The following is a 17475-nucleotide window of genomic DNA, read 5'->3' as shown; positions in this document are numbered from 1 at the left end:
GTTGGGGGCGCTGTGCCCAGGCTCGGGGGAAGGCGGGCACGTGGAGGGGGGTCTACGCGGAGAGTCCAGCGCCGGGTGTCCCCGTCCCCTCCCCGTGGGGGAACTCGCCTGCGGTCGCGCGGCGCCTCACCGGCTTCCCCCCGCCCCACCTCCTCTCTCCGCTCCTTCGTGGGCGGAGTCCGGACGGGGACACCCTCCCGCGGCAGCCCCGGCGCTCCGGGGGCCCCGGGGCGACGGGTGATTCCGGGGTGGGAGCTTCGGCAGGGTGGAGCCAGTAGGGACGCGGGTCCCGGGATGCTCAGGGGACAGTTAGCCGCCCCCGAGGTGGCAGCCACCACCCCCACCCTTCCGCCCAGCTAGCCGGTCTGCAGCTCGGTCCTGTCCTGTTCTCTCCTCTCCTAAAGTAATGCATCTGTTTGAACGTCAGAATTTTATGCCTCCATTGTGGGAGTGAACTGTAGTTGGGTCTCCAGGTGTTCTTTTCCCTAAAGTTTATCTGTACAGTCACGTCGCCTGCGTGTCCCCTTGGCTGTGCCTGCTGAGCGTGGAGAACTGAGGCCCGGGCGTCCCGAGTAGAGACGGGGACTTAGTAGATAAACTTATAGACCAAAGAGCTGTGGCAGGCTGATGGGTCTTGGCCTTCTAGAGGCTTGTGTGCTGGTGTCCTAGTGACTAAACGCTTGGCAGCCCCCAAGGTGGATCCTTTCTCCACTCTAAAGTAGAGGCTTTGACTTGGATAAACAGGTGGTGAGCTCAGACAGGTGAAGGTAAGTGCCTGTAGCAGGGTGGAGACTTCTCCCTTCCAGCGTGGGTTCCTTTTCTTCACTGCCTGCTGTTCCTCTCCCCTCTGCTTCCTACCCTCTGGTTCATTTTAAGACTGACTGTAAACAGAGAATTGAAGCGAATATTACTTAAAACCTGGAGGAAGCTGAACTGGATCCATGTTTACTCAACTGTGAATCAAGTCTAAGGGCTTAAACATGTCCTTGCAAACCACTTAGGTCTGAAACTATATTTTCTGAAAGGTGGTTGAGTCTCTGAATCTTAAAATGAGGGTTCCGAGAGTTCACGTGTGTCGAATGGACTTCTAGTTCACGTCCACACATGGGCGCTCTCACTGCCCCGAGCTTGCGGTGTGCTGCTCAGACCCGGCCCGGGGCCTCCAGCCGCCCTCCATCCTCCACTGCCTGCCCGGCCTCTGTTTCTGCCTGCCCTGTGCTCTGGGGGCCCGTTTGCTCAGAGCTTTGCCCCCATCTTTGTCATACACAGATGGCTTTGCTCGGGTAGGACCCTGACCTCCTCAATGCGCTGCATGTCCTCCTAGATCGTACAGTGGCGCCAGAGAAAGCCGTGCCCTAAACTAAAACTTTCTTTCCCCCGTGATCTCTTAGTGGTGCTTGGGAGCTGTGCTGTGGTGTTGCAGTTTCTTGCACATGCCCCCTCAGTCACCAAGTCTTGCTAATTCCCTTGCATCATCTTCCTGTCCTGTTCTGTGACCTGCCTCTTTCACCTGAGTTATCGCAGGTGTTTCTTAACGCCTGTCCTGCCTCCACTCCTGCAGTGTAAACCTGTCCTTCTTCCACTGGCGGTGATCTTTCTGTCGTGTCTGATCATGGTCTTCCCTGCTGACTGCCTCCTACTCAGCCTCTCTTTCAGAAGACACTGTATATTATTTGGGGGTAAAATACAAAGGCGTAGCATCTGTGCAACACCGTCGATGGTCTGATCTGTGTTCTTCTGCCAGCATGTTGAAGGCCTCCCTCCGCACAATGACTTTGTTTCTGCGTGGCTGACGCCTTTAAGTTCCTCGAGACTCGGCTCCTGTAGCGCCTCTTGCAGAACTTCTCCGTTTATCAGAACTGCCTGTCCCCGAGCCTTTCTGTTGAGACACTGTGAGTCCAGTGCTCGCCCGGGCGTGCTCACCTTGTCTGTCAGTCCTTCTGTCTTCAGGAGGGACACTGCAGTACCTCGGTCACAGGAGCTCTGTGCTTCCGTGTCAGTGAATCAAGACTTGAAATGCATTTTGTTTTCACTGTGGGTTTCCTTGCAAATGACTCAGGGGCAGGTGTTAATCCTGTGTGGAGAATGTGGTGGATGTTTATTAGAATTTTCGCGATTGGTAATCAGTTGTATGCATTGAAATGCAGCCTGTTCCCTTGTAACTCGTGTGCTTCTTTGAAGGTTATTCAGCTTCTGAAAGCCGGGAAAGCGAAGGAAGTGTCCTACAACGCGCTCGCCTCGCACATCATCTCGGAGGACGGGGACAATCCGGAGGTGGGAGAGGCCCGCGAAGTCTTTGATTTGCCTGTCATCAAGGTGGGTGGTGCATCTACCCAGTCTTACACCCTTGGTCGTGTATCTTGAAAGCGGCGCACAGAAGTTTCTGTGCGGCTCTTCTCAGGCTGTTGGCTCAGGCTCGGGTCTGGGTGGGAAGCGCTTGTAAGACGTCTGATGCCTCGGAGACCAGCCAGCAGGAGGCAAGGTCCTGCACGCCACAGCTTGCGCACCTGCTGCCGTGAGCCTGTTTGCCACGGGCCAGAAGTTCTCCAGGCCAAGAAAACATGTCGAAGGCAGTGGATGTGCTGTCTTGACGGAGACGACGCTGGTGCATTCTGCTCGGAAGCTGGATCGACTCCCTGAGACTCTCCTGGAGCAGGGCTCCCTCGTACCCACACCGCGGCCGGGGGCCTGATTTCCAGGCAGGCAGGTCGGGTGGAGCCCCACGCTGTCTGGCTGTTCACTGCCCTCTGACAAGGGTCATGGTGACCGCTGGTCTCGCTGTCCCCCCGGGAGCTCTCACTTCCACTCTCCAGCTTGAGAGCCGTGGGTTGTTTATTCTAGAAAGTGGGGTGTCTGCTGCTGGCTGAGCTGCTCAGAGCTTGTTCATCTGTGTCCTGTTGCTGCTCTTGCTGCTGAGGGTCGAACTAACTGCTGTTAAATGTGGGTCTTTGAAATTTATGTTTGTAATTTTGATCTTTCAGTTTCGTATTATGCATTTGTTTTAAAATGGTTTTACTTCACTTTTTTTTTCTTCTTCGTTTTCTTCTCTATTTCATGCTGTTGCATGTGTTATCTTAAAATCAGTATGAAGGTTACCGGGGCTTAATACCGAGAGCCTGGCCATTAGGGGCGAATGCTGCGGCAGGCAGCCTGCAGGCCGGCTTGCTGCTGCGGTCGTCCGCCTCACCGGCATGCAGGCTCTGAAACGATGCCTCGCAGGCGCAGAAGCCCAACTTAGGGAGCCTTCAGGCAGGTCTGCCTCACAGGAGCGTCCTCGCCCGCCAGGCCCTCCTGCAGCCACTGTGCGTCAGAACCACGCGCGGTTGCTTTGCACTGTTGAAGCGCAGCGGTCGCGGTGCTGGCTGGCCGCTTCTTTCTGCCTGGCCAGCGGGCTCACTCCACCTGGTCCTTCGTGAGGACTGATGTCAGCAGGTGTCTTGCCTGCCTCCCCTGGGCCGCCTTGAAAGAGAGTGGACCTGCCTCAGGCACCAGGTGCCCTGGGGCCCTGGTTGGTGTCCATCCATTTGTGGCTGTGGGGAGTGAACCTCATCTCTCCCCCACATACTAGCCTGCAGCCTGTTGTCACAGTGACTCCAGGTAAACTGTGTGGACTCTTCATGGGCCTTCAAATGGCAGCCCCTTGGTAATAAATTTGGGGTGCCGGAGTCCCCAGACCAGTTGCAGCAGCGCTGCTTAAGTCTGGTGACCCCTTCAAGCCCCTTTTTTGTAGCAAATATTTTGTAGTACCCCCTTTATTACCCTGAAATGAAATTGTTACGTAAGATAACAACATTTGTCATAAATACATATATTAGTATTTATATACAAATCGCCCAAACTGGAATGTAAACAGAGAAGGGAGGCGATGGCAGCAAGTCTGCATTTCAGTGTAGAGACCCTGGGGGGGGTGCGGGGTGGATCCTGTGTCCTCTGTCCCGCCCACAGCACCGGCTCTGAGGGGAGTGCGGGCTGGTGACCAGGCGCTGCTGAAGCCCTGGGCCCATCAGCAAGTCCATCACAGAGGTAGCGTTCCCAGGAAGGGCGTCTACCATGCGCTGCCCAGAAGTAGCCGTTGTGTCCCAGTTGGCTGACCACAGTCCCGAGTCTCGTCTCCCACTGCTCCCGGGCACACTGCACGCTCTCCCTCTCAGCGTGCCAGCCTGCCTTTAACTCGTGGCCGCCCCGTGCTGTCCAGGGCTGCAGTGTGGGGACGTGGTGGAGGAGTCTTCCAGAGCAGTGCAAGTCTGTGCTCACTCCGGGACAGCTCGGAAGCCTCAGGCCTCGTCTGACCCGCTTGGTGTGCCGCCAGGCTGCTGGCTGTGCTCGGCCGAAGGTGGGGCCAGGCGCGCTCGGTGCCCAGGGCTCTGGAGCGGAGGCTCAGTAGCCGTGGCTCCCGGGCTGTAGAGCGGAGGCTCAGTAGCTCTGCAACATGTGGGATTGTCCCGGACCAGGGATTGAACTCGTGTCTCCTGTGTTGGCAGCAGATTCTTCACCATTGAGCCATCAGGGAAGGCTGCCACCAAGACTTTTTAAATACATTTTTTAGTGGAAACACTTCCCCAGTGGCCTTGGAGGCATTATGCTGACTTGCAGTGGCTTTATTTTATATATAGTTGCTTGCTTTTGGGATAAATAGCTCCCGATTACTGTGCTTTTCTAGTTCCCCATTTCTGCATTATTACGAGTGTGTCCTCCTCCTCAGCCACAGTACCTTATCTAGGCTTACCCGGATGAGGGGTCAGAGCGAGTCTGTTCATGATTTGACGACTTTGCAGCAGCAAGCCCAGCAGTCCCTAAGTGCACCCGTACTTTCCCCTCCTGCAGCCCCCAGGGACCGCTTTCGGGGTGACTGCTGCAGGTAGAGTGGTAAGGGTGCTTGTCCACGGTGTCAGCTCCTCTGGCCCGCCCACCTGAGTCGCTTTTTAGGGTGCTGAGCTGGCCTTCTGCCGTACTCTCCTGCCGGGGAACTGGTCCCAGGAAAGCCACCTGGTGCTCCGCACGCGTTGGCCGCGGAGGGCTTTGGGGTCGCAGCTGAGACACCGAATGGAGCGGGAGGCAGAGCCCGTGGGAGGTTCTGGGGGGCCAGTTCCCTCCCTGTCACTGGAGTCTCCCCAGGACCAGAGTCACGGACAACGTTACACACTCCTTCCTGCTTGGTGGCTCAGCCACAAAGCTACAACTTTCGTAAAATGTGAAGTAACTCTTCACAGATGTCACACATATATGGACTTATGCTGAGGAATTATTGATGTTACCTGGCATATAAGGAGAGGGCACTTTGATTTCTGAGGTTCTTTCAAGGTATACGTGGTACATTAGAAGTGAGTGTCATACAAGCAGCTGAGGTTTCTGAAGTCAGCTGGCTGCTGTGTGTTTTTACACAGATTCTGTGAAGCAGACCTACCAGGATAATGGTTAATGTGATTTTCAAAATTAAATGGCAAAGTAAGATGATTTTTCAAAAATATAATTTACCCAAAAAGGTAGTAAGTAATGTGTTTTGCAGTTCATAGAAGGATCACCAGACAGAAAGGTGTCATGGGATTTACAAACATTGTATCTACTTGGCCTCCTGAAGAAAAACCCCCAAATTCCCGCCTTTAGAGCAGTCAGGACTCAGGACCCCAGAGGAGACTTGGAGGGGTCCTGTGTACGTGGGACGTGGGTGGGGAAAGCCTCCAGTCGTGAAGATAGCTTCTAGCTGGACTAGAGGCTTACGCAGTGGCCCAAAGTCGGACACAGCTGGAGTGACTGAGCAAGTGTGGAAACCTAGAATTTAAGTTTCAATATATAATAAGCTTTTAAAGAGCTGGTAGTGTTTCATTCCACAGTTGGGCTTTTCCCCTTGGGGACTAATAGCTGATACTTGACGCTAATACTTGAAAGCTGGTGACTGTAAGCTGGAGGCTGCATCACTGCTGTAACAGCCTTTCATTCCCAGGAGCAGTGCTGGTCGCGTGGCGGCGTTCTGAGTGTGAACTGGAACTGTGTTCTGATTTGCACTTCTGTTTTCTTCCTCAGCCTTCTTGGGTGATCCTGTCCGTTCAGTGTGGAGCTCTTCTCCCGTATCCTTTTTGGGGAAGTGGGGAGGGAGAGGGTGACTCTGGGCCTGAGACCCGAGCGGGCCTCACTTGCTGTGCTTACGCGTGAGTCGGGAGGTGGTGTGTGTGTCCTGCTCTGTCCCTCCCGTGTCCAGGCGTCTGTCCCTGATCCTTGGCGTTCCCCCTGGGGGCGGGGGCCAGCTGCCTGGAAGCAGCGGTAGCCTGGGCCCGAGGCTCGAGTTCTCGTTCTGCAAATTGGCTTTAGGACCCAGGCAGTCTGGACTCAGTTCTGTTGTCTTTGGAACAGATGGCTTCTGTGGTGTCTGGTTAGATGGACTGTTTGTAAAATTCTCGGTCTATATGAACCCAGTCACGAACTATTTGAAGAATAGATTGGGGAAGAGACCATCAGGACATTTTTAGTTTTATATCATGCACTGTTATTCTTTTATCATGTTGGATGGAAGTGTATTAATCCATTTCCACATTAATTCCACCCTTAATGTGGAGCGCCTGCTTGGGGCCTAGTTCTGCAGACAGGGTCGCCAGGGCCGCATTCCTGCCCCGGGGAGCTGCCCTGCACTGCGTGTGGCTTCATTTGCTGCCTCCCGAGTGTGACTGTGGAACACACAAACACCCTCCCCCACACCACCCCCCCCCCAACATGCATAGCAGACAGAGGCTCACCAGGACTGCATTGCTGCCCCCAGGAAGCTGCCTCTGCACTGCGTGTTGGCTCAGCACGCAGAAGTAACGCTGTAACCCATTCGAGGTCCAGACGCTCCAGATTCCTTAAAAAGTCACATTTGCTTTGAACAGACTGAAGTTCAGCTGTTCATGTGACCCCTGGAGGTCACATGTGCTGACAGAGAGCCCCGTGCCCAGGGCTGCACGCTGTGAGCCCTCAAAGAGTATGTTGATGGGGTTTTAAGAGCCAGAGCTTCAGGACCGGGACAGACCTTGGGAATTACATACATATTCCAACCTTTGTTTTAATGAAGGGAACGCTGTAGCTCAGCGTTGTCTCGCCCAAGTTCACAGAGTATGATGGTGCTAAAGCTAGAACTTGGGTTCTTTTATGAAAGATTCCTCTAGGCAACAGAAGTAATCATGCTCAGGTGAACTCACTGTTCTTTCAGGACAGTGTTGGGCCGGATGTGGCTGTGTGTGTGCGCGCACTCGTGTGTGTGCGTGCGTGCGCGTGTGTGCATGTGTGTGCGTTTGCGTGTGCGCACGTGTGTGCACGCGCATGTGTGTAGTTAGGCGCTTTTCCCACGAGCATGTGGCGCCCACCCTGCTGGTGCACGTGGAGAGAGGCTCTGAGGGTGTGCTTTACCGCACGCCTCCGTCCTTTCTGCGTCCTTCCCCCTGCCCTGCGCTCTTCTTTGGCCAGCTTACACCTGCGTCTCTGCTGAATGGATTGAGTGGGAAGCAGAAGGTGGGCGGTGTCCACACGGGCCGGTCGGAGCTGTCTCTGAGCGGCATAGAGGTTGCACTGGTCTCATTTCATTGGACTCTTAATCCGTGAACAACAGAGTAAATGGCTTTTCTCCAGAGTCGTGTCAGATTTTTTTTGGAATCACAGCCTGCCTCTCCCAGGTAAGTGCGGCGCAGTTCCTTTTCTGTTATTTATGTAACAGTTCTGAATTTTTATGTGATTGGACATATGTTGTACTTGTAAACCACCAGTGTTGCTTAACTAAACTGCATATTCAGTATGGCCTTACAACAATTATTTAAATATTCATACCCAGTCTTAAGATTCAAAGCTTTAATGGGTGAAAATGGTCTTTCTAATCTAAAGAATTACAGAGATTTAAAACTTAAGCATGAAGACATGTTAAAAATGAAATTGAAAGGTGACAAGGAAACTTCATTCAGAGGTAAAAGCAGAGAATTTTTTGTAGTAAATAAGAGGCTTATGCAGACCAGTAAAAAGTTTTTATGAAGAGGAGTTTCAGATAAGTATAGCAAAACATTTGATGCACTTTGTGCGCCCATTGATAGCCCTGAGATAAGAGTGTCCGGTCTCAAATGTGTGACCGTGTCTTCAGTGCTGGCTGAACTGTAGACAGGCTTCCCTGCCCCCACAGGAGTGCAGATCAGTGAGCAGTTTTCTAGAAAAGCCGAGCCGTGTCAGACCCGTAGGAGACTCAGTTGTTTTCCCTGCAGGTCTCGTGTGCTTAGACATTGATCCCAAATTGGTAGAGATAACGGCAGATTGATGCATAAAGGCAGCATTATTTATGAGAGGATAAAATTGGAAACGATCAGATCATCCACCATTTGGAAGTATCTAAGAAACTATTTTGGTCCATTATTAATACATAGTAATCTAGAGTTTTGAATTTTGTTTTATAAACGTATGTACAGACATGGGTAATTTTTTAAATGGGGGACAAAGCAGGACATAACATAGTTATGTACAGTATTACATCAACCAAATAAAATATGTAAGAAATACCTGGGGAAAAGGCACATCTGAAAGGGGGACCAGGACGTCGGCAGTGATAGATCTCGGGAGCAGCGCATGTCCAGCACCGTCTGTCCATCTGTCTCAGTCCCCGCCGGAAACCCTCAGGCTGTGAGCAGCTTTTGTGGAAAACCAGGCTGGTGGTGTTCCAGCTCACTCTCAGCTTGCTCAGAGTCAGGCGTGGCCACGGGCGGGAGGAGGCTCTCTTAGCCCGGTCTGGCTTCTGTAGCCCGAGGACCTCCTTCCGTCTGAGGCTCTGATGCTGACGCTTTGGGTCTCCCCGGCTCTGTGGAGGCCTTAGAGAACGGGGTGTCTAGGACGTTAGGTGAGACGAGAAGGAATCTGATGAGAACCCTGCCTTCTTACACCTTTGTAACAGAAGACTATGAAACCAGGTAGCATTAGTTTAACACTGTTGGATTATCAGCCAGACTCAAGGTTTTTGTACAGGTGGTGTCACCGTGACCCCTTCTCTGCCCATGCAGCACGTCGAGTGATGTTGTGTTTCTTGTAAATTCTGGAAGGTCTTTAAAATTATAAAATTCTCTCTTCTTTGTTTTTGCTACATCGATTTAATAGAGATCCTTGAAAAGTTGGCTTTTTTCCTTAAGAGTAGGAAGTTTATTGGTATTTGTATTTTTCAGTGTTTTTCACATCTTTCTTATAAATGTGTATTTATACGATGATGATTTTTAAAATTGGCTAAAATGACGACAGTTTTATAATGGGTACTGTGGTTACATGTAATTTTTATTATTTTCTTTATACTTCTCTGTATATTCCAAATTTATAATAAGCATCAGAAAAGTTTTTAAAATGAAAACATTTTATTACTATTACTCCTTATGAGTAACACAATATACAGTGGCTAAAATGTAAAATTTGCATTTAATTCTATTTGTACTGATTGGATCTCTGGGTTCATGATTCAGAGCCCACTCTCCAGATAAGAGAGGCAGAGGCCGAGGCAGGGAGTCCTGTGGCTGTTTTCAAGGGTCAAGGTCATAGTGACATGGTATTTAGCAGACCTGACTTGGAAAAATAAGATTATTCATTGATTAGAGTCCGAATATGAGGTGATCACAGGGTTTTAAATTAGGGGTCTGAGTTTGACACTGGAGAGCCTTTTAGTCTTGGAGAAATAGAAGCGTAGTTACATTTGACAAAGCTTTCTGCATACATAACGGGTTATACGTAGTCAGTACCCTGGTGTGTGAGGGCTGGTGCGTGTGGCCGGGCCGCAGGGGGTCACCTGTGAGCTCAGAGAAGGCGGGGCCGGTGGATGGCAGGGTCAGGCCGGCCTTGTGGAGGTGAGATCTGAGAGGAGCCGGCACGGTGGGTGGAGCGGGTGGAGCTGGTGGAGCTGGAGGGGAGAGGACGTGGAGGGGACATGGGGACACAGCGCTGTGAGGGCGCTGGCCTCAGCGGGACTGCCTGCTTGGGTGGAAAGGAGAGCTAGGAGATACCGGAGGTGGAAACTGGGTGTGGGAGTGAGCTCGATGAGGTAGCTGGCTTCTCTCCTTTGCAGATGTTTACATCAGGACATTTAGAAAACACAGGAAGAAGGCAAACAAGTTAAAATCACTTGCACTCCCGTAGGTGAAACTGATCTGAGAGCTGTGAGCAGGAATAGCGGGCGGGGTAGGAATGGGGTGCGGGCTCGAGACGGGGGCTTGAGCCCCTGTTAGCACCGGGTCCGTGAAGACAGCGTGGGCCTGAGGAGCGGGCGGAAGGGAGTCGGAGGGTCTGGGTGACCCGGGGGTGCAGAGGAGGAGCCGACCCTCACAGTGGGGCTCTGCTGGCTGCTCCACAGAGGGGCACGGCGGGTGATTTCCTGTCCCAAGTCAGGAGCATCGCTGGACCTGGGCCGCGGAGGGGAAGCGACGCAGTCAGCCTGAAGCCCAGTGCTGTCCAGGCACAGGGACCTGGGACACGCGTGAAGGCGGAGAAGCGTGTCCTTGCAGAGGAGGCTGGGGGGAGGCACAGGGTGAGGGAGACAGTCTTGAGTGGGGAGACAGGAGGCTTCAGAGTGAGCAGAGATGATGGCGGGGGCAGCTCTAGCAGCCAGGGGCTCAGACCCTGCGTGGGTTTGTCGCCGGGGCCAGCAGGGGGACACGCGGAGTGTCAGCTTGAGCCCCACTGCCCGGCTCAGTGCTGTGGGCAGGGGGCTGGCTGCAGCCGCACGCGGGCTTGGGGGTCTGCGTGAACCTCCGGCTCTGGGTTGAGAAGCCACGGGTGAGGTCAGCAGAGGGGAGAGCGGGGACCCAAGGAAAGAGCTGAGAGGCAGCCGGGCTCGGCGGGCGGGTGTCTGCAGGGTGGCCCAGCCGGGGCCTTGCTTGGGTGTGCACTTGACGGCGGGGCCAGCTAGGCCGTGGTAGACGGAATGGCGGATTCAGCGAGATTGCTGACAAGGGCTTTATGGGTCTGAAGTGGATCCATTAGGAGTGCCATTCAGACCCCAGCACCTTCGTGCGGTCTTCCATCACACAGTGAGGGAAGTGTGGTTTTTCTGGGTCCATCACTCACTGCACTTACTCTCACTGTCACTCGTGGCGAAGGAAGCTCTGCTTTATCAGAGTCGATGGCTGAGCCGGGAGTGAGGAAGCTCACAGCACAGTGGGGACACGCTCTAGCTGCTGAAACTTGCTAATGCGGTTCTGAGATAGATGAACACGCGTCCGTCCACCCCGCCTGTGCTGGTGCTGTGTGAAGCGGGAGACAGGTTCCCCTCGGGTGTGGGCAGCACTGGGGTGGGGCTGGTCAGCACGGGTAACCTGCCCTGAGCAGCCTCTGGAGCATGGGCACACGCACATGCGTGCACACGCAGGCAGGCAGGCAGGGCTCCACCGCCGCGGAGGGACTGTTGTTGGCGGTTCTCAGTGACCTTCTGTCTTTTCCCGTCAGGGTGTTGAGACGCTGGAGCTCTTGTTGGAGTCTTCCAGAGCGCTCCAGGGAGAGGTAGGGAAGGGCGCTTGTGCTGGCAGGAGCTGGGAAGCACAGACATCACCCGCCTTCTCCCGAGCCGGTGTTGATGCAGGCTGCGGCCGCGGTTGTCGTGTGCGGGGTAGGTGGTGGGCAGGTCCCCGTGTGTGAGCGCCTGCCGGGGCCTGACTGCACTCTGGGAGGCCCTTTCCATGTGTATCTCAATCAGCAAAGAATTTCTTGACTGCCTACCCTGTGCCTTGCACTGTTCTGGGCCCAGCTGAGAATCCGAGGTCAGGACAGGCCTCGCGCCCGAGGCTCCCCTCCCTGGTCTGTGGGCCAAGAGCTTGTGCACAGGAGGGGCGAGAAGGGGCTCTCGGAGCTGCACCCTGGGAGTGTCTTGGTGGGAGGCCTGCGAGGGGCTGTCCTGGTGCAGAGGGAGGCCCCTCCCCGCAGGGCCGCGGCGAGGGGCAGCCTCTGCCCAGGGCGGAGCGGGGCTCAGTGCCCCGCAGGGGCAGCTCGCTGTGGGAGTGCAGGGGCCGGGGTGCCGAGCTGAGGAGGGCGGGGGCCCGGGGCCAGAGCGAGCCTCCAGCTGTGCACAGGTCGGGGGGCCCAGGACACTCTGGAAGTGCTCAGATCTGAGCCCGACGGCTCAAGGAGATGTCCAGGCTTTTTTAGCTGAGCTGATAGATTAGCTTAGGAAGATTTCTTTTCAAAAAAAGAACAGCATTTTTTTCCCCAGTTATAAAATTAATGCTTTTGAAAATTTGGAGAATACAGAAAAGTATGAAAATGTCCCCATGACCCTGTCAGCACTAGGTAGCTGTTGTTAACAGTTTGGTGTGGAAAGACCATTCTTCATCACACCGTTAGAGACTCATTGGATGAGCTGGTGCAGATATGTTCACGTCACTTAATGCAAGCACAGGTCGGTGAAGACTCTGATTCCAGGGAGTTTTCCAAGTTGATACAAGCTAGAGTTTGGGGGCTCTGTCCACGCCAGGCCTCACCTCCCCAGTGCGACGTTCTTTCCACAGCAGTTTGCTGTGCTGTGTTGAAACCCAGCCAAGGTCCAGGCCGTAAGGTAGACTAGTCAGTGAAATAAAAATAATAAAGCCATGTCTAGATTGCGGTTTTTATTTCATTTGTAATGAAGATTATATGATGATTTATTAGAGTCATATGTTTCATCATGTAGTTAAATCTCACCACCAAATGCTGCAGGATATGTTTTTGTGGAAGCCACTATTAAAAATAACACCTTCTGATCAAGCCTCCTGAAATGTGTCACTGACTGACTAAATTAATGAGATACAAAAGAATGATTTTAAGGTGACTTTGTAAAATTAATTCGTTCTTGTTAGTATTCACAGAGTAGTATGGAATGCAAAATAATTTCTAGAAATATTTGTAAAATGGAGAGTAGATACAGGATGTTAGATTTTCATCAATCTGAATAATGACAGTTAAAAAGAAAAAATTTTGTTAAACTTAAAAAAAATTAGCTTGAGACAAAGTTCAGAATTCTTAACCGTAATTCACAATTTATAATATGTTATCTAGCAAAAAATTGACTTCAATGATTATCTTAGAATTCACACCTTTGTTTTCCTTAAATGTTTAACTTTCAGATGATTAAGTTTTATTTTTTAGAAATCGTTTTTAGCAGGACCTGCCCTTAGTGAAGCAGTCTAGAGCAGTGGGAAGTACAGTTTGGAGTCAGGCCTGGGCTTAGGCAGACCTAGGTTTTACGATGGTGAGCTCTGACTTTGTGAGCTCGTGCGGCCCCTGCCGGGCCGCGGGGCGAGGAGCCCTTGGCACAGTTGCTGGCACATCGTAGGCAGGCAATGAATGGAGCTGTGGGCTCTGCGGTGAGAGCCTCTGTCCCAGCATAAGCCGTCGCATCTGAGCCTCACTTCACCACTTGCGCAAGCATAGGAGTTACGCCTGTTATGCTTGCCTCATGTTCTGTGTGCTTGGTAGTTACATTTTCCCCTGAGCTTATACGCCACTGTATTTTTGTCTTTTATTTTTAATTCATTTCATTATAAGCATTTATTTGTTATCCATTAATTCTTAAGGAATCCCTTGAATATGATCTTTATACTACTGTATTTAAACATTTTAAAAAATGGCAGAGATGGAAGATGGAGTGTGGTCTTCTAGTTCTTTTTCCCTATCATTTTGTTATGTAATGAAGTAATCCTCCACTCAGCCCCTAGAGTGTGGACATAAGTATTTTTTAATTTATTTGGTGACAAGGCAGAAAAGGTGATGTTTATAAAACTTAGGATAGGAGTAAAAGTTACTGTCACAAGCACATAGCTTTCAGCTCATCTGTTTTTCCCACTAACACGCTTAGGTTAATTTCATTTAAGAAGGAAGAAAGTAGATGAGCAGAGTGGTTATGATGTCACATTAAGTGGGCAAGCAAGTCGGTGAGTGTGGTGGAAGCTTGATTTCCGGTTCCCGCCAGGTGTCGCCTGAGGACAGAAGCGCTCTGTGGGCGATGCTTACCTTCCACGGGGGCGGCTGCCAGCTGAACCTCAACAAGAAGTGCACGCACCTGGTTGTTCCCGAGCCAAAGGGGGTAAGCGACCCATGTACGTTCTCCTTTAAATGTCTTCTAAGCATTTCCAGTCATCACATGTCTTCTTTGAACTTCTTTTAAATTAACTGGATTCTATTTGCAAAAGCTGATTGAGTTTATGTCACATACAAAACAGCTTCATTCCACAAAGGATGGGAGATGACGCATTTTACTTTGAACTGCATGTGACTTTTAAATACAAAGAAATTTGGGTTTATTTCATGTTGAGGATCGGACAGATTTTTGAATATTCAGGTTTCCTTTCGTATCGACTAAAACTTCAATTTTGTGAAAATATGTGTTAGTGCTTTTTACAATTTTTACAAAGGGTCGTACTGAGTATGATTATAAACATGCATTTGGAGCAGTTGTCAGTGTACTATCCTTAATAATCTGGACCATTTCAGCGGTGTTTGCTCGAGCCCAGGGCTCTTCTCTAAGCACGGGTGGGGTCGTGGGGCCTGGGGGTCCCCGAGTGGGGTGCAGGTCAGCAGTGCAGCCCCCCCAGGACGTGTTAGGGCCACAGGCTGGCTGCCCGCCCGCCCCAGACCGAGTGAAACAGGACCTGCTGGGTGGGGAGCCCGGGGCTTCTGCCGCAGCCCCACATGAAGAATAAGAACTGCTGTCGTGTGGAAGCTGAGCTTTTTTCCTCCCATGGACAGTCATTTAGAACTTTGAGAATTAAGTATAGTATTCATAGTAGGAAGGTCTTTTGACAAGTTAACGTTCCCATGTCTATCTTTGCCTCCATATTTTTTATTGCCTTCAGTCTGAATCAACACTGTGTGTCTCTCCTGAGTACACAGACTCGCTGAGTGGGAGGTGGGCGTGCGGCCAGGTCCGGGTGAAGGGGGCGTGGAGGCTGACAGACCACCCGCCAGGAGGGTCCCTTTCCCTTTCCCCTGGGAGCAGGTCAGCCGTGGATGTGTGCCATTCATGGTGCTCGTTCTCTGACAAGAAAGTGAGTTGTGTGAGCTGGTGAGTGTGCTTGTAACTTAGTAAGCCACATAATCCAAGGAGAAGCTCTGAAAATTTGGGGCGAATCTTCAAGTCCACTTAAGTAAAAAGTTGTATCTTACATGACAATTTAAAAGGTAAGTAGTATGCTTTGGTTAAAGAGCGTAGGGTTTTGTTTTTTTTTTTTCCTTTTTATCAACATTGGTTTATGGCTGAAAATCAATCCTTAGATTTTCTGTAGCTAGTTTAAGGGGAATAAAATGTTTGTAAGTTTTAAAACTATGAAGGAATACTTGTAACAGGGTCAAATTACAGTTGGAGGCAGTATATCAATCGAGTGGATTTGTCAGACTAGCTGAAAGTGAAAGTCGCTCAGTCATGTCTGACTCTTTGCGACCCCATGGACTGTATAGTCCATAGAATTCTCCAGGCCAGAGTACTGGAGTGGGTAGCCTTTCCCTTCCCCAGGGGATCTTCTCAACCCGGGGATCAAACCCAGGTCTCCCGCATTGTAGGCAGATTCTTTACCAGCTGAGCCACAGGGGAAGCCCAAGAATACTGGAGTGGTAGCCTATCCCTTCTCCAGGGGATCTTCCCGATCCAGGAATCGGACCGGGGTCTCCTGCATTGCAGGTGGATTCTTTACCAACTGAGCTATCTGACTATACACAAAAATAAATGGCACGTTTAATTTTTTTCACTTTTGATAAATTTGTGGAGAAAATATATAAATGGCATGATGAAACTATCTTTTCTGTATTCTCGAATTTTTAAAATGTTTTAAATTGAGAAGAATGGAGGAATTTAGTAACAGCCAGAAAACAAGGTATGTTGCTTAGTATTGGGAGGAGGGGGCTGGTTTCCGGGTGTACATGCTCGCACCTCCTCTGAAGGCTGAAGACGGGGCTGGGGAGGGTCTTTGGGTCCTCCAGCGTGCCCCTGGCCCACAGCAGGAAGTAGGTGTAGTTTAGGGCCCAAAGTGTGAGTTTTCTGGAGAATGGCTGTTAGCCTAGGCTTTAGCACAGGTGGGTCAGACTGTCGGGTCACCGAGCCATGTTTACTAGCTGGTTTATTTGAAGCTGCCTTATCACATTGCTCTCGCTTAGGGTTTCCTTTGTCTCTTCCCTGGGGCGTGCCTTCTGATCTGCCCTGTCCCCTAGTATCGTCCGCCCGCTGGGCGTCCCCGCTCACAGCCCACAGACCCCGCCAGACCTGCCTGCCCCGGGCCCTCATGGCTTAGCGCTGGCTTCCGCCGCCGTCCCGGCGCCTGTCTGACCCCTGTGCAGAGCTCAGTCGGGAGCCTCGTGGGGCCATTGCGACTTTCTGCCTTCAGTGCGACAGGCTTGGTGCACGCCGGCTGCCTGATGGGCAGTCCTGTGACTGCCTGTGGTCCTGGGGGCTCCGTCCACCACGACATGGCTCGAGCGGCTCTCAGTGATCACCACGCTGGACGCCAGCCACGCCTTTTGCTCCTGAACGTCCCATGGGGTCCTAGCTCTGAGTGTTGTGTCTGAAGCTGCGTTTGTAAATGAGAGTTGAAGCACAGTCTTTTCAGACTACTGTCGGCACATGCGAGGGCGTCCTGTGACCACTGCTGTGGTTCTTCGTGTCTCCTGTCTGAAGGGGTCTGAGTGGTTCCTGTGGGTGAAGTGACCACAGCAGCAGCTGACCCTTCTCAGAGTTCTTGCTTTGAGCACGTAACGCTGGGAGATCTGATAAACCCTGCAGCTTGTTTCTGTGTATGTCTGTGCTTCACCCACAGGAGAAGTACGAGTGTGCTTTGAAGAGAGGCAGCATTAAGGTCGTGACCCCCGACTGGGTCCTGGATTGCATCTCTGAGAAGACCAGGAAGGACGAAGCCCTTTATCACCCCCGCCTCGTCGTCTACGAGGAGGAAGGGGAGGAGGGGGAGGAGGAGGGGGCGGGCGATGAGGAGCCGGACTCCCCGCGCGAGGGCAGCACGGACGGGAAGTCCAGCCCGGCCAGCTCTCAGGAGGGCTCCCCCTCCGGCGAGCCGCCGTTCTCACCCAAGTCACGCGCTGAGAAGTCCAAAGGGGAGCTGATGTTCGACGACTCCTCAGACTCCTCGCCCGAGAAGCAAGAGAGGAACTTAAATTGGACGCCCGCGGAGGTCCCCCAGCTGGCGGCGGCAAAGCGCCGGCTGCCCCCTGGCAAGGAGCCCGGGCTGATTAACCTGTGTGCCAACGTGCCACCCGTCCCCGGGGGCATCCTGCCGCCCGAGGTCCGCGGGAGCTTGCTGGCGCCGGGACAGAGCCTGCAGGGCCCCGAGAGGCCCGAGGTGATGGCCGCCTGGAGTCCGGCCGTGCGGACGCTGAGGAACATCACGAACAACGCCGACATCCAGCAGATCAGCCGCCCCTCCAACGTGGCGCACGTGAGTCACTCTTCTAGAGGCAGAAATGTCAATGTCCCATTGCAGTCTTTTTAAATGTCCGGTTATTCTCTGCTGCTTCAGAACAGTTAACGTGCGA

General features: G+C 52.2%; 1 protein-coding gene across 3 annotated transcripts in view; it reads left to right on the top strand.

Annotated features, from left to right (window-relative positions):
* Positions 1-17475, top strand: part of PAXIP1 (PAX interacting protein 1) — a 39940-nt gene that overhangs the window by 370 nt on the left and 22095 nt on the right. The window contains exons 2-6 of one of the 3 annotated variants that reach the window (XM_061166193.1): positions 2182-2316; positions 6022-6065; positions 7577-7640; positions 13913-14026; positions 16746-17378. In XM_061166193.1, the coding sequence (XP_061022176.1) occupies positions 2182-2316; positions 6022-6065; positions 7577-7640; positions 13913-14026; positions 16746-17378 (990 nt within the window). Of the gene's footprint in view, positions 1-533; positions 1893-2181; positions 2317-6021; positions 6066-7576; positions 7641-13912; positions 14027-16745; positions 17379-17475 lie in introns of those variants that run through there. The other 2 variants (XM_061166195.1, XM_061166194.1) reach the window with 2 other exon arrangements.

Source organism: Dama dama, chromosome 18 (genome assembly GCF_033118175.1).
Source record: "Dama dama isolate Ldn47 chromosome 18, ASM3311817v1, whole genome shotgun sequence".
Classification (NCBI taxonomy): Eukaryota; Metazoa; Chordata; class Mammalia; order Artiodactyla; family Cervidae; genus Dama; species Dama dama.
This window is presented reverse-complemented; position numbering and strand designations above follow the sequence as displayed.